This window comes from Poecilia reticulata, linkage group LG18 (assembly GCF_000633615.1).
Source record: "Poecilia reticulata strain Guanapo linkage group LG18, Guppy_female_1.0+MT, whole genome shotgun sequence".
Classification (NCBI taxonomy): domain Eukaryota; kingdom Metazoa; phylum Chordata; class Actinopteri; order Cyprinodontiformes; family Poeciliidae; genus Poecilia; species Poecilia reticulata.
Window position 1 is genome coordinate 1,208,600 of NC_024348.1, and position 12,975 is coordinate 1,221,574.

At 39.1% G+C, this 12,975-nt stretch overlaps 1 protein-coding gene across 13 annotated transcripts in view; it reads left to right on the forward strand.

The window, feature by feature from the left end:
* Positions 1-12,975, forward strand: part of ablim2 (actin binding LIM protein family, member 2) — a 145,872-nt gene that overhangs the window by 127,503 nt on the left and 5,394 nt on the right. For 11 of the 13 annotated variants that reach the window (XM_008434833.2, XM_008434832.2, XM_008434836.2 and 8 more), the window contains 7 exons: positions 3,163-3,216; positions 4,874-4,911; positions 5,061-5,169; positions 5,268-5,326; positions 6,013-6,073; positions 12,373-12,380; positions 12,479-12,559. In XM_008434833.2, the coding sequence (XP_008433055.1) occupies positions 3,163-3,216; positions 4,874-4,911; positions 5,061-5,169; positions 5,268-5,326; positions 6,013-6,073; positions 12,373-12,380; positions 12,479-12,559 (410 nt within the window). Of the gene's footprint in view, positions 1-3,162; positions 3,217-4,873; positions 4,912-5,060; positions 5,170-5,267; positions 5,327-6,012; positions 6,074-7,344; positions 8,413-12,372; positions 12,381-12,478; positions 12,560-12,975 lie in introns of those variants that run through there. The other 2 variants (XM_017310474.1, XM_008434835.2) reach the window with 2 other exon arrangements.

A 12,975-nucleotide genomic window follows, 5' to 3' on the forward strand; every position in this document is an offset into this window, starting at 1 on the left:
CCGGAGGAGCTGGAAGAAGTGGCTGGGGAGAGGGAAGTCTGGGCCTCCCTTCTGAAGCTGCTGCCCCCGTGAACCGACCCCGGATAAGTGGAAGAAAATGGATGGATGGATGGATGGATGGAAATTCAATGTGATGTTACAATGTAGAACAAGCTGTCAGTTTCACTTTCAATTTCAAGCATTTGGCATCGCGGAGTGAGAGGACGTATATTATTACAGACTTCATAGTGTAGTGTGAGTTATGTAGCAATGGTGCAGTTTATGTTGTGTACGTAAGTTGCAGTCTCTCACTTCCGACATCCATCATAGCGTCTTCAATGATTAAGTGACATAGTTGCAAATGGTCAATACTTTTAAAGTGTGTAGTAGCCCAATGCTAGAGGGTTATTTGGCATTGTGTCTTCCTACCCTACTTAAGTGATACAGATATGCAATACTGCTACACAGGTATTACTTTTATTACTTCTTTTTTTTACATGTTTTATTGGCTCTTGTGGCCTTTATTTGATAGTGAATTGACAGAAAAGTGGGTAATAAGAGAGCAGAAAGACATGCAGCAAAGGTCATCAGGCCGGTACTCAAACCTGTGACGGCCTCGTCAAGGACTAAGTCCTCCATATGTGGGATGCGCTTTACCCCTATGCCACCACAGCACCACGTTCTCAATTTATTTCTTAAAAGATTCTCATTTGGATTGTAAATTATACATTTCTACTTCTGATTCCATGCTGTTTGCTAGCTTAAACATTTTAAACAAACCAGACAAAAAAATGACACCCATGTTGTTTTATTGTAACCTATCTTACTTTTGTGGCATTAATGTGCAACAGTGTCAGCATGGGTCATGTGGGTCTGTAGGTGACCTGTGGATTCGTCGGCATTGTTCATGAATTTCTACAGAGCTAACAACATAAGAGTGTTTTGCTGTAGCTGGCGCACACCTACTGGCCCAATTTACTGGGAGAGCCAGGTATAGGGAATATCCACAGAGCTGGAACTTATCATGAATGAAGCAGCATTCAGCTTCTATCCACCACAAATTTGAAACAAACTTCCAGAAAACTGTAAAACAGCTGAATCACCGAGTGCCTTTAAATCTCGACTTACAACCCACCTATTTAGAGTTGCTTATGGAACATAAACAACAATTGGGATTTGAATCCCAACCCGGGTTCAAGTGCTAGGAATAAAAAGGGTGCGGGTTTAGATTCCCCTCCCCGTTGAGAATAATTAAGAGAAGCATTATTAGCATACAGAATGCAGAGAACAAGCACAGATTTACAATATGAATGGGGTATGTTGCCCAAAAATGTAGGAGTGTGACCCATGAGTCTAACCTTTGAGTTAGAATAACAGTCAAATTTTATCTTAGGTGAAATGTCATCAGGGCCAATGAAGGGTTCCTCAAAGGATGTGTTGGTGATGTGAAGGAACTTTGTGAAGCCTCTGGAACTCTTAAGAGCTGGAAGCGGAGGAGCAACTCCTGTGTGTGTGTGTGTCGATAGGGTGCAAACCCTGAAAGGGAGAAATCAAAATGATCAATGCAGCATTCATAAATTGAAAGATTTTAAATAGTTTAAATGTAAGATTTTAAGGAGCTGGCAAGTTTATTTTGTAAAAGTTCAAAGAACAATATTCATAGATTGTTTTGTTACCATAGAAACAATCTGATGCTATGAGTTTAATCTTTGAGATATGTTTGTGCACAAATACAAATTAATAAACTTATTGCTTTTTAGGTTGGCTAATTAAAATATTCCCCCTCTCTCAGATTAAATCTAACACAGAAGCTGTTTAGAGGAGCTGGTGGTTTTAGCAGAAAGAGAGGCCCCTAAGTCAAATTCTGTACCAGGCCTCATACAGCCTTGGAGCGGCCCTGTATGAGTTCAATCCTCTGCACTGCGTGCAGAGATGGGCAACAAATGGGAGATTTAATTAAATGCTGCTAATGTGCCTTTAGTAGCTCTTCCATGTCTGTTGAGTTTTAAACAAGGGGACACAGAAACTATTTTGGTTGGTCAGGTTTATGGGACGAGTTTCTCAAATTTCCGTGCAGTCTCACACATTAACTCTGGCTATGTGGACAAAGCATTTGATATAGTTTGATACATCGTGTAACCGAAAAATAGTACTAAAAATAATAATAAAATAATATAAAACCAGCGTGATGCATGACTGTGAGGTAAGCGCGAAATCTCCTTACCGACCTGAACCTGATGAGGTTAGCGCTGGTTTGTTAACCATTAAAGCTCCGACCAACCGGGAATAGGTACATTTTATCAGCGCATACAGAGCTGGGCGCTGAGTAGCGTGTTAAGCTGTAAAGTCCGCATATAATTCTTTGTTCACAAAGATAAATCATTCTCACTGCTCCTTAATGCGCATCTCTGAGAGAATGACTACAAGTTATCCCTGCGATTCACGTTGAGATGCACAACCAGAGCTTACACAGTGGGGCTTAAACTCCTACCTTGAGCAAGACCTCTGAAAAGAAACATAATTCCTCACAGGGGGTTGATGTAAATATCCATACAGGTCAGCCTGTGACCAGTTTGAGCGAAAGGAGGTGCACGTGATCCATGCTAAGGCTAACTTAAGACATGCAGCTGCTGCAGCGCGCCAGGCAACGCTCAGAGGCGCCAGCGGTGTGATTGGTGCATAAACTATAAACACTAGAAGATATATTTATAATTTCTAAACTTATCTTTTAGGAATAAATTTGCTCCTCCAGTGAAACAGAGATTCTTGCAACCTGGCTTTTAAAAAAAAAGCGATCTATTTATTTTTTTAATTATTATTTTCCTAAAAACATAAACAAGAAAGGCCTAACCTGGCAGTGGGGCTAGTAAAGTATGGCGGCCACCAGGCCTATAACACACTGGGGGAAACCCTGCATATTATATTCATTCATAATACAGACCAATGAATATTTATATCTTTATTTTGTTGCATGTAAACTATTAAAAACCCAATGCTCTTGTTGTGCTACAACTGAAATTACAAAATGTGCTGTGCTGAAGCAAGCTATACCATCCCCAGTATGTTCATTCTTCAATATAATGCTAACTCATGATTCTTTTTCTCCATTCTCTCTTTTCCCTTCTTCCTTTCTCCCACCCATGTTGGCTTCCTCCATTTTCTCTGCTCTGTATCCATCTTCAGAGGCTACGGTCAAAGATAATATCTATAGAAAACCCCCCATCTACAAACAGCTTGGTACAGTCAACCTCGCCTTTAACACTTAATTCTCTGGTCTGGTCTCTGCACAATGTGTTGCATGTTAGTCATCTTGGTTTTTGCCCCGAGTTCTGTTCCTCTGGTTTCTTCGGCTTACAATTTTGGTAGTTTATGGATCTTCCTGCACTGTATTCCACGCATTGTATTTGAAGAAATAGGAAAATGTAAACTGTTGATTTTACATTTTCATGATACATGGTACCATGATTTCTTTGATTTAACTTTTTTTTTAAAGTTAAACCAAAGAATACTGACAATACATTTGCTTATAACAATTTAGTCAATATGAAGTCAAGTCAACCTCCACTAGTCACAGTTGACAATTAGCTGTGTACATCTCCATGTGTAAAATTATCTCACACACAGAATAAAATATGGTAAGCCTTTGTTGTAATTTTGATGGTTACAGCTTTGAGATAATGAAAATCCATAAATCATTGTCTTGGAATGAAACAGAACATCATTTAAATGTTGAAAACCTGAGACTGGGGTGAATGTTTAACAACTCTGAACATACAACTGGATCCACAGTGGGACGGTTCAGATCAAAGTGCATGTTTTAGAATGGTCTAGTCAAGGTCCAGAGTTAAATCTGACTGAAAAACTATTACAAGATTTATGAACTGGTGTTCGTAGGTGTACTTCATCTAATCTGACTCAGTTTAAGCTGTTTATTGAAAAAATATTGATTTGTGAAGAAAAGCTGTTGGACTGCAGCTGATTTAGCAGGAGGCTCCGTCTTTCACCTCAGTCATGCATGTTGGCATTCATCTCACCAGTGCATCTGTTGGGTTAGTGGTGATGCTGTAGCAGTGTGTGTACACTTAGAATAACTTTGGATGTTGACATTGGTGTGTTGTCTCACTCATGTTCACCATGTCTTCAGGGTTGTTTTTGTCCCATAAACATACATATGTAATTTTCATTAGACTTGTGAAGTTTTCGTAAATGTAGCCATATTTCATAATCTTCCTAAGACTGTTAACCTGTTTGCTTTTTAACAAATGAGTAAATGTGCTGAATTAGTTTTTTTTTTATTTTCCATAGCTTTAGTGCTTTCTAGAAAACTTCCCTGTTTTTTAAAAACAGGGAAGTTTGTAAGAAAGTTTGTAAGATGGCTCACTTTCCTCTATTTTTTGCTGAAGAATAATTGGTGGACCAATAGAGAGTTTATCATCTAAAAACAGCTTGGGTGACATCATACCATTAGATATTGTAAGGAATGATTCCCTGGCATATGGCCCAGTTGTCATGTAACAAAAGACAGATCAAAGACAACTATCTATTGCATACATGTAATGTGGTTGAAGCATTATTCATCCTCATAATAGGAATACAATCAAAGTTCCCAAGTAACTAGGTTTGTTGTTGCCCTGCTTTGATGTATGCCTACCTAAACACACCAATAGTTTTCTTTGCGGTTCTTCAAATCCAGTGTTAGTCTATAATACATAGGAGTGGATTACATTGTATATGACCCTCACCTTTTTACTGTACATGTAGCAAAGCTAAATCTGCAGGTGAAGGTGTTATGCTCCAGGTTTGACTTGGACTCACCCTGGAGGACAGGTTAACTCAGAGTAAGGTGATCCAGCACACTGATTGTGACATGCTGTAACATTTGACTATTTTACAGCTTCTAGAACATCCTGGCAGGAGGGTGATGATAGTAAGGTGGGTCTGTGTGGACACTTATTTTGAATTTGCAAATCTGATTTCAAGCTCAATAAACTAATTATCTAACTATCTTGCCATCCTCCATCACTAATGTCAATCATTCTGTCCTTTTTCTGTTTTCTCCGACCTTTGATTTCCTTCTATAGAGAACAAGTTGGATAATCTTGAAAAGTGAGACTGACGGTGAGATAGCTCCAGAAGACCTGAATCCCTGTAAATCCACATGCAGTCTCCCCATGGACACGTCTCAGCCAAGTGAGAAACTATTTACAACTCCAGCTTGATGTTGAATCATTCAAAAGTGCGAAAAAATGAAATAAATAAATAAAATAAAAATCTTGACACCTCTGTAGATTTCCCCTACAATAAATCTGCATCATTACCCGGCTATGGAAGGAATGGCATCTATAAGGTGAGCAACCAGTTTTTGATTAAACAGCTTATTATAAATACCCAAGTGATGGATAAAATCAGTTTAAACTGTTGGCACAACGAGTTTTGTTTGTTGCTGATATAAAATCCCTGAAAGATTTAAATAATCTAATATTCATGTGCTACACTGACTCATAAATGGAATAATAAACAGGCTGAGTAGAAATCATTGTTTCCAGAATGGTTCAAACTTGCATCTGTTGGCAGAATTGCAAATATATAAAAATATATTGGCTATGTATTATCCTGTAGTGTGGATTTTACCTTTGCCAGTTTCTATCCGAAGAAAAACTCAAATAAATTGTTTAACTTGGAGCTCTATGAAGGGATTCTTGTGGCTTCAGTCTTCATTTATACTACTGTGAGTGGCATAACTATAAGATTTGTAGTTATTCCTTTGTAGTTATGGCACATTGCCAGAGTCAGAAGGCTCTAACCTACGCTTACATCACAGCCACAAGCGTCAATGTATTTTATTGGTATTCAGGTGACAGATCAAGGTTTATTGTGAGGTGGCTCCAACTTGGCTCTCAGTCCATGGAAAAGGAAACAGATTATTTTATGGAGTCAGTTAAGAACCATTTGTGGTTAAGAACTGGAAGCTCTTTGGTGGAAAAGACCTAAGTTAATGATGGGAGTTTCTGTTTAATGTGTATATTCCGACAGGCTGCTGATATGGTGGAGGATGACGTGGACCCTGACTCCCACAGCTGGGGAGGCATGAGAGGTGAGACTAAATATCACCTTAGCTTCAGTTCCTGTCTTCTGGAGCATCAATCTGCTCCACTTACTTTAATACAAACTGTTTAGATTTCTGCCTGCAGGTCGGCCTTACAGAGCACCACAGACTCAGTTTCATCCCTAAGGCTGTTTTTCTGATGGATACAATGAACAATATCCAGAGTAGTCAGCTACTCCACTGTGAAACAACCTTATTTGCACTGTTACAACTGGTCTTTGGGAAACAAAAATATCAGGTGTTCATACACACATTATCAATGGTGGGTACTGCCAACTAAAAATGTTGTTGCACTAATCATTAAGCACTCATCATAAACATTAGTTATGCTAATGCTAAAGCTAAAGCGCTATACCAACATGGTACCTATTTAGTGGAAGCTAGAGCTAATATTAAAGCGCTAAATTCAACCATGTTGATATCCCTCAGAGTGGATCACATGACCCTCAACAGGGTCAATTGTGTTATTCCATACCTACTTCTACAGTTTGTGCTTCAGGAAGTGATTGTTTGGAACAGGCATTGTATTCATGACTTCAGCTTTATAGCTATTGAGTATCACTAACACTAATTCTGTTGCAGATTTTGCCTAGTTGACCACAGTAGAGCTTTGGTCTGAAAGCACATGGGATACACTGTTTACTGTTTAGCGATGCATTCTGGGTAAAGAATATGTCACTTGCTGCACTGCATCACAGGTGGAGAGGCAATGGAATTGCTGCATTGCGCGTTTTACCCACTTAGCAGTCAATAACCAAAACTTCAACACATGATGTTGAACTTTGGGCACCCTTCTGGAAGTTACACCCTAGTTGGGCATCCTAGTTAACGTAAATATGCAACATACTTGCAGGCACAATAGAGCAGCTACTCAGTCAAAAGAACAACTGATAAACCTGCAACCAGTTAAACAACATTTAACAGTAAGGTTCTCTGAACCCTAAATTATACGAGTCAAATAAATCTCATAACACTTATATCAAATAATGTCTAGTAAAAGAGGGAAACATTCATTCAAAATCAAATGGAGGTTGCATCAAAATAAACAATCATAAGTTACAAAATCCAAACTTCCTGAGAGCACGGCTAGCTGATTAATGCTGGTTCTGATTGGCTGGTTCTGACATAATTGAGTAATTCTGCTGAACACAGGAGGAGGTTGATTATTTATTTATTTTTTTTTAATAAATTATCTCATGTTTGGACATAGCAAAAGTTTTAATATGTGAATTTTTTGTTGTTTATGTTACATGCTGCAGCTTTAAGCAGTGTGAGAGGTCACACTGGTCCAAGAGCGAGAGCAGAACCAGCATCTTCCACTGCCAGCTCGAAAACTTGAATTATTTTTTGGGTTATTTGTTTAGCTTTCTGACCGTGATGCTAATCCTGGTGAGTATTGGTGGCTGTGCTCTGCTTTACCTGCTGTCTGGCCGCTCCGGATGTCCTTTTTCTCCTGCATTGAGCCTCGAGCCAAACTCCGTCAAGTGTTTGTTTTTTAAATGCCATATTAGATTTGTTCTTGATGCCTTTTGACATGCTTCACTCCCGATGTAATGTTTCGCCGCAATGCGCAAACTTCCTAATTCACTCAGAGCGTTAAAGTTTCACACGACAGGATTTGTTGCTGCGCGCTTGAGCAGCGTCAAGGAAAGAGGAGATGAGCTGCACACACAGGCTGCGAAGTGAGATAAATGTGATCTTTTTGGTGATCGGTAACAAGAGACCGTGATCGGCGATCACCGATCATACACTTTTTCACGGAAATCGGCCGATTATGATCGGTGACCGATCCTCTTAAGCAAGCAGCCAGCGGTACCATAGAATGGTTTAGGTTTACATCCAGGGCCGGCCCAAGGCATAAGCAGTCGCTTAGGGCCCTAAGACCACTAAGGGGCCGCCTCAGTGGAGCTGATTTTTTTTTTTTTTGCAATAATTTCTATGTCATAATATATCACAAACACACTATTTCACTGTGAAGTTACTTGTTTTTAAATAATGTATATTTGATAATGTATGTAGAAATTATTTTATCAATAAAAAGAAAAAAAAATTGCTCTCGGGGTCCCCCTGGTGGCCGCGGTAGGTACTGCACGCTTCCCCGGTAACATGAGCTGCCCTGCAACGAGGAGAGCATCCAAACGTCCAAAGCTCTGGTCAGAAGTTAAGTTAGCAAAACAATGTCTCAAAAAAGGACTTATCCTTCAGGGAGGGAGAAAAGAAAGAAAGACTAGAAACAAGCCAAGATAAAGCTTTGTTTTAATGTGCCTTGGTAATGTAATGTGATGCAAATGTAAAAGATTTGTAAAGCTGCTGATAGAAAATTAGCTTGATAGCGACCTTGAACGGTCCAGTTCAACAGCCAAACATTTATGCTAGGGTCTTTGTGTTTGTGTGAAACTGAGTCTAAACTTTAGACGAGTTGATTCTCATGGTTGGCTCTGTATATTTCTGAGGTATTTTTGGCTTCAAAGCAGCGTGTTTGATAACGTTAACAATAATTAAAACTTCTCAATGTTTGACATTGTCTAGCAAAATGTTTTTACGTGAGGCTACATAGCTGCTACATCGATGAGCAGCAGCTGTAGTTGGGGATCTGTTGTTTGCTGCTGAGCAGAAGCATTTTGTGGCTAAAACAAACATTATTTTTACATCAATGTCTAAGTTGAAAAAAGACTGACCTGTATAAATTAAAGTTTTAGCTATTGGAGTAATGGTTAAGAGAAATTTATTTTAATCAAAGAATGTCATGAATATGTGTGTAGGGCTGCACCGATTGCAGTTTTCTGGCCGATCCCTGGTTACCAGTCAGGTAACCAGGGAGTTTGTCTGATTTCAAACTCTGTCTGAAATCAGTCAGAGTTTCAGACAGAGTACCTGTGAAACTCTGACTTATTTTGATTTTGGCCGATACCAATTTTCTTTTGTCTGAAATGTTGCTAAATATAGCAAGAAAGTCACTGAGTTGGCAACAGTGGGGTGAATAATCTTAACTGCAAACGTGCAAATCTGACCTGGTGGGCCGGTCTGTCAGTCAAACCTCTCACTGTAGAGCACAAGAGGACAGAGACTGATTTTTAAACTTTTGCTGACGAAGATAAGATTAGGGGATAAAATGGGCTTATTGGCCAATTACGATCCCCCAAAATTAAGGAAATCGGTGCCCAGAAATCAACTGGTTGATAAATCAGTTGGCCAATAAATGATTTATCAACCAAATCCTATTATATATGTATATAATGTAAACAGCACTGCCAGAGATGCAATAAGTGTGTGAATGATCTAATGATCGGACTCCTGATAGCAGCCAGCCCACATTGTTAGCAAAACTAGAGGGCCCCAAAACCAAATTCAGCTTGGGGCCCCATGGAGGCTTGGGCCGGCCCTGTTTACATCAACACATATCCATGTCTTTGTGCTAAATGCAACTGAAAACTCTGGCAAGATGAGAAAACTATAAACAGTGTGAGCTTGAGCTGTTGAACTGTGAAATTATTCAAATTGCAGTAGAAAATACAGAGTGGAGGGAGTCTGTCGAGACTGTTTAACATTTGATCCTGGCTGCCTTTTCTAGGTTCTGATCAGCAGCTCTTGTAACAGCAGGTCGTCATCTATAGCTGTGAAGATTTAATTGTTATACTCCGAGGATTCTATGGAGCTCAACACATTTATCTTTTTTAATAAAAGGAGGTTGTGTTTGATGCTAATGAGGACAGCTTCGATCCTGATAAATGTTGGGTCGGGAAAGTAACAGATAGTCTTGAGGATCAAAGACCTATCTCCTGCCGTTTTACGACACTGTAGCTAACCAATCTTATGATAAGACTATTCTGGTAAAAAGAGTTGTGAGGAGCACATTAAAATTGCTGGGGTTTGTTCAAAGCAGAGACAACCCCCAAAAGACCTTCAGTCAAAAGAAATTCTGAAAAGTATTGACTCATTACAAATAAACACTTTTCACATTTTTCTTTTTAGAACAGAAAACTGTCTCTTTCTCCTTCCACCTGACAATTCGGCACTATGTGTTTGTCACATAAATCCCAATAAAATACACAAAGGTTTGTTTCTATATCAGGACAAAATGTTGAAATGTTCAAGGGACGTTTCACTTTACCTGTGAAACTCTGTTATACCATCAGCTGTATCAGGTTTCATGGATTAACATACAAACATATCTGCTTCCCAATAATTATGAATCTTTGATTCCATTAACATTGTCAAGTTTCTTCCGGTTTGGTTTACTGTGTGATCCCCACTTGAAAGGGATCGTTTCCACCGTGATCTTTGAACTGGATTTCACTCAAAGAGACTTTCATTTCATTGACTCGTCTTTATTTTTCATGATGGTCCACGTAGCTCAAATCTCAATAGCCCATAGGTGAAAAACCTCTAAAGAAACAAACATTACATCCTGAAATTAACAGGGTAAATACATTGTGAAAATCAGATCTCTACCCCTTCAAACCAATTATTTCAAAAATTATAAATAGCAAATATTTTATAGTAAATTCAACAGCAATAAATAAGCATTTTTATCAATATTTGTTAAATACCCTCACAAACATTACAACCAACATTTCCTTTTTCTTTCTACTTTAACCAATAAACAATAAAGTGTATTTTCCTTCCTTTTATTCTTTTTTTCAACCTAGTAACTTGACCTCAACAAGACTAAACAACTTAACACAACAAACAATCCAGCATGAGCAGCAGCATTGAGCCTCACCAGCCGTCTTTCACAGCTTGTTGAAACTTTCACAGTTCTGAGTTTAAATGCTCCAGCACTGTTTGCATCTCATGCTCTCAAACCAGGACTGACAAGTCAGTCACACCAAGAGTAGCTGCACTCTGATTGCTAGGAGGTTGAAGATTGAGTCCACCTGGTTCTCCTCACAGACAGGCAGAAAGGTGCAGGGGAGACAGAGGGGAGTGGTTACCTAGCAACTCACCGGAACGAGCATAGAGACCCTCTCTACCAGGACCACTTTTCTCAGTAACGAGTAATCTAACACGTTGCCATTTCAAATCCAGTAGTCAGATGACAGTTACTTATCGAAATCACTTTGCGTTACTGTGTGTTACTATTTTCTTTTGTAATTTATTTTTATTTCCTTTGTGCGTCTTGGGGAGTGATCGCCATTTCTGTGCAGCAGCATAAACATAAACATTGGAGGGAAGATGGAGATGTGCATTTTGTTGTTGGAAAAACAGGAACTATTTTGAGTTTCGTTTGCCAAGTCGGATTATTATAAGCGGCTTCTGGCTTGTTTTTTTCTAAAGTCGCTAACAAATTTAATGATTCGCAGGTTGCGCTTTTGGGCTGTTTTTGAACGTGAAGTTGCTTATCTGGGCTTGGAAATAAACAGACATAAACCCCAGAATTTGTCTGAGCTCTAATTAGTCACTAAAGTCAGACTCTCCCTGTCCATCATTTCCCGGATGATCTGTCCCGCTGTGTTTTTGGTAATGTCAGGTTGATATATTTGCTGTGAATGGGTTCCGCTACAACAAACTGCAAACATCGAGACTATTATGAACAGAGCAATAAACACGAAAGGAGACACGAATGAACGTGTTCATAAAGTTGTGCAACTAAACTCCATTATAATCATTAATTTTAGATAAATGTCACAAGTCTGTGCAGGAGCCGTCTGAGTTGTGGAGCTGCAGCAGCAGCTCTGTGCGCTGTGATGTGACGGCAAACACAGGGCCGTAACGCAGAATCTGGAGGCTGGGGCAGGGAGGGCTGGGAGGTCTAAAATCCCATTTAGAGTTTAGTGGAGAATAGTGGAACACACAAAAACATGCACAAATTACTAAAGTTTTTTTGTTCTGTTGAAACCATGAAATAATCTCCCCTTCAGTTCAACCTTATAAGTGGAGACACATTGTTGATGTTACCATTATAAAATAACTTACACTTAAGTATTGGCAAAGATCAATGTAATTTTCACAGGTGGCGGAGCGTTGTTGTTAGCAGCTGCTGAAAATAACTAAAAAAGTTACTTTAAATGTAACTTAGTTACTTTCCAAATCAAGTAGTCAGTAATCTAACTAAGTTACTTTCCCAAGAAATAATCAGTAATCTAATTAAAGTTACTTTTTCAAAGTAATTATGCCATAACTGCTCTGTACTCTGGTGACCAAAGGTGAGATCATGGAGAGGTGATGTTCTGTTTTTATGTGTATATCCATACAGTCTTTAGTGTATCTGCCAAGGAGAGACTTCTCAAGTCTCTAGCATCATAATTTGTCATTTAATATGTTTCTCTCCCTTCTCTCCTGTTTAGATTACAAGGTAAGAGATATTCTCGCTTTATGATTAAATTAGCTGATTGCATAAGTTTCCTAATACTACTCACTGACAAATCTCTCTCAACCCTTTTTCTATTCCAGATCTACCCCTATGAAATACTAGCAGTGACACATAAAGTGAAAGTGAAGCTTCCCAGAGATGTAGATCGCACCAGACTGGAGGTGAGCCCTAATCTTTTCGTTCCTGCTCTGTAGTTCCAGCCCCCTCCTTCCTTCCACAACCTGTTAACCTGGAGAAAATGTTAAAACATGAACTGTGAAATTATTCAAATTGCAGTAGAAAAGACTGGTCAGCTGTTTGGAATGACCTCAGACAGTCCTTTGAAGATTTAGTCCAGTGTTTTTCAACCACTGTTGTGCCGTGAGTGATCGTCAGGTGTGGCGTGGAAATTATTCAATTTCACYTACGGTACCGTATTTTCTGGACTATAAGCTGCTACTTTTTTCCTAAACTTTGAACCATGCGGATTGTAGCCCGGTTCGGCTTTTCTGTGGATTTTTCTTCAACCACCAGGGGGCTCTCTAGCAAGAAGTGAATCATTAGAAGTCAAAATTGTAAATCAAAGAAGAACGCGCTG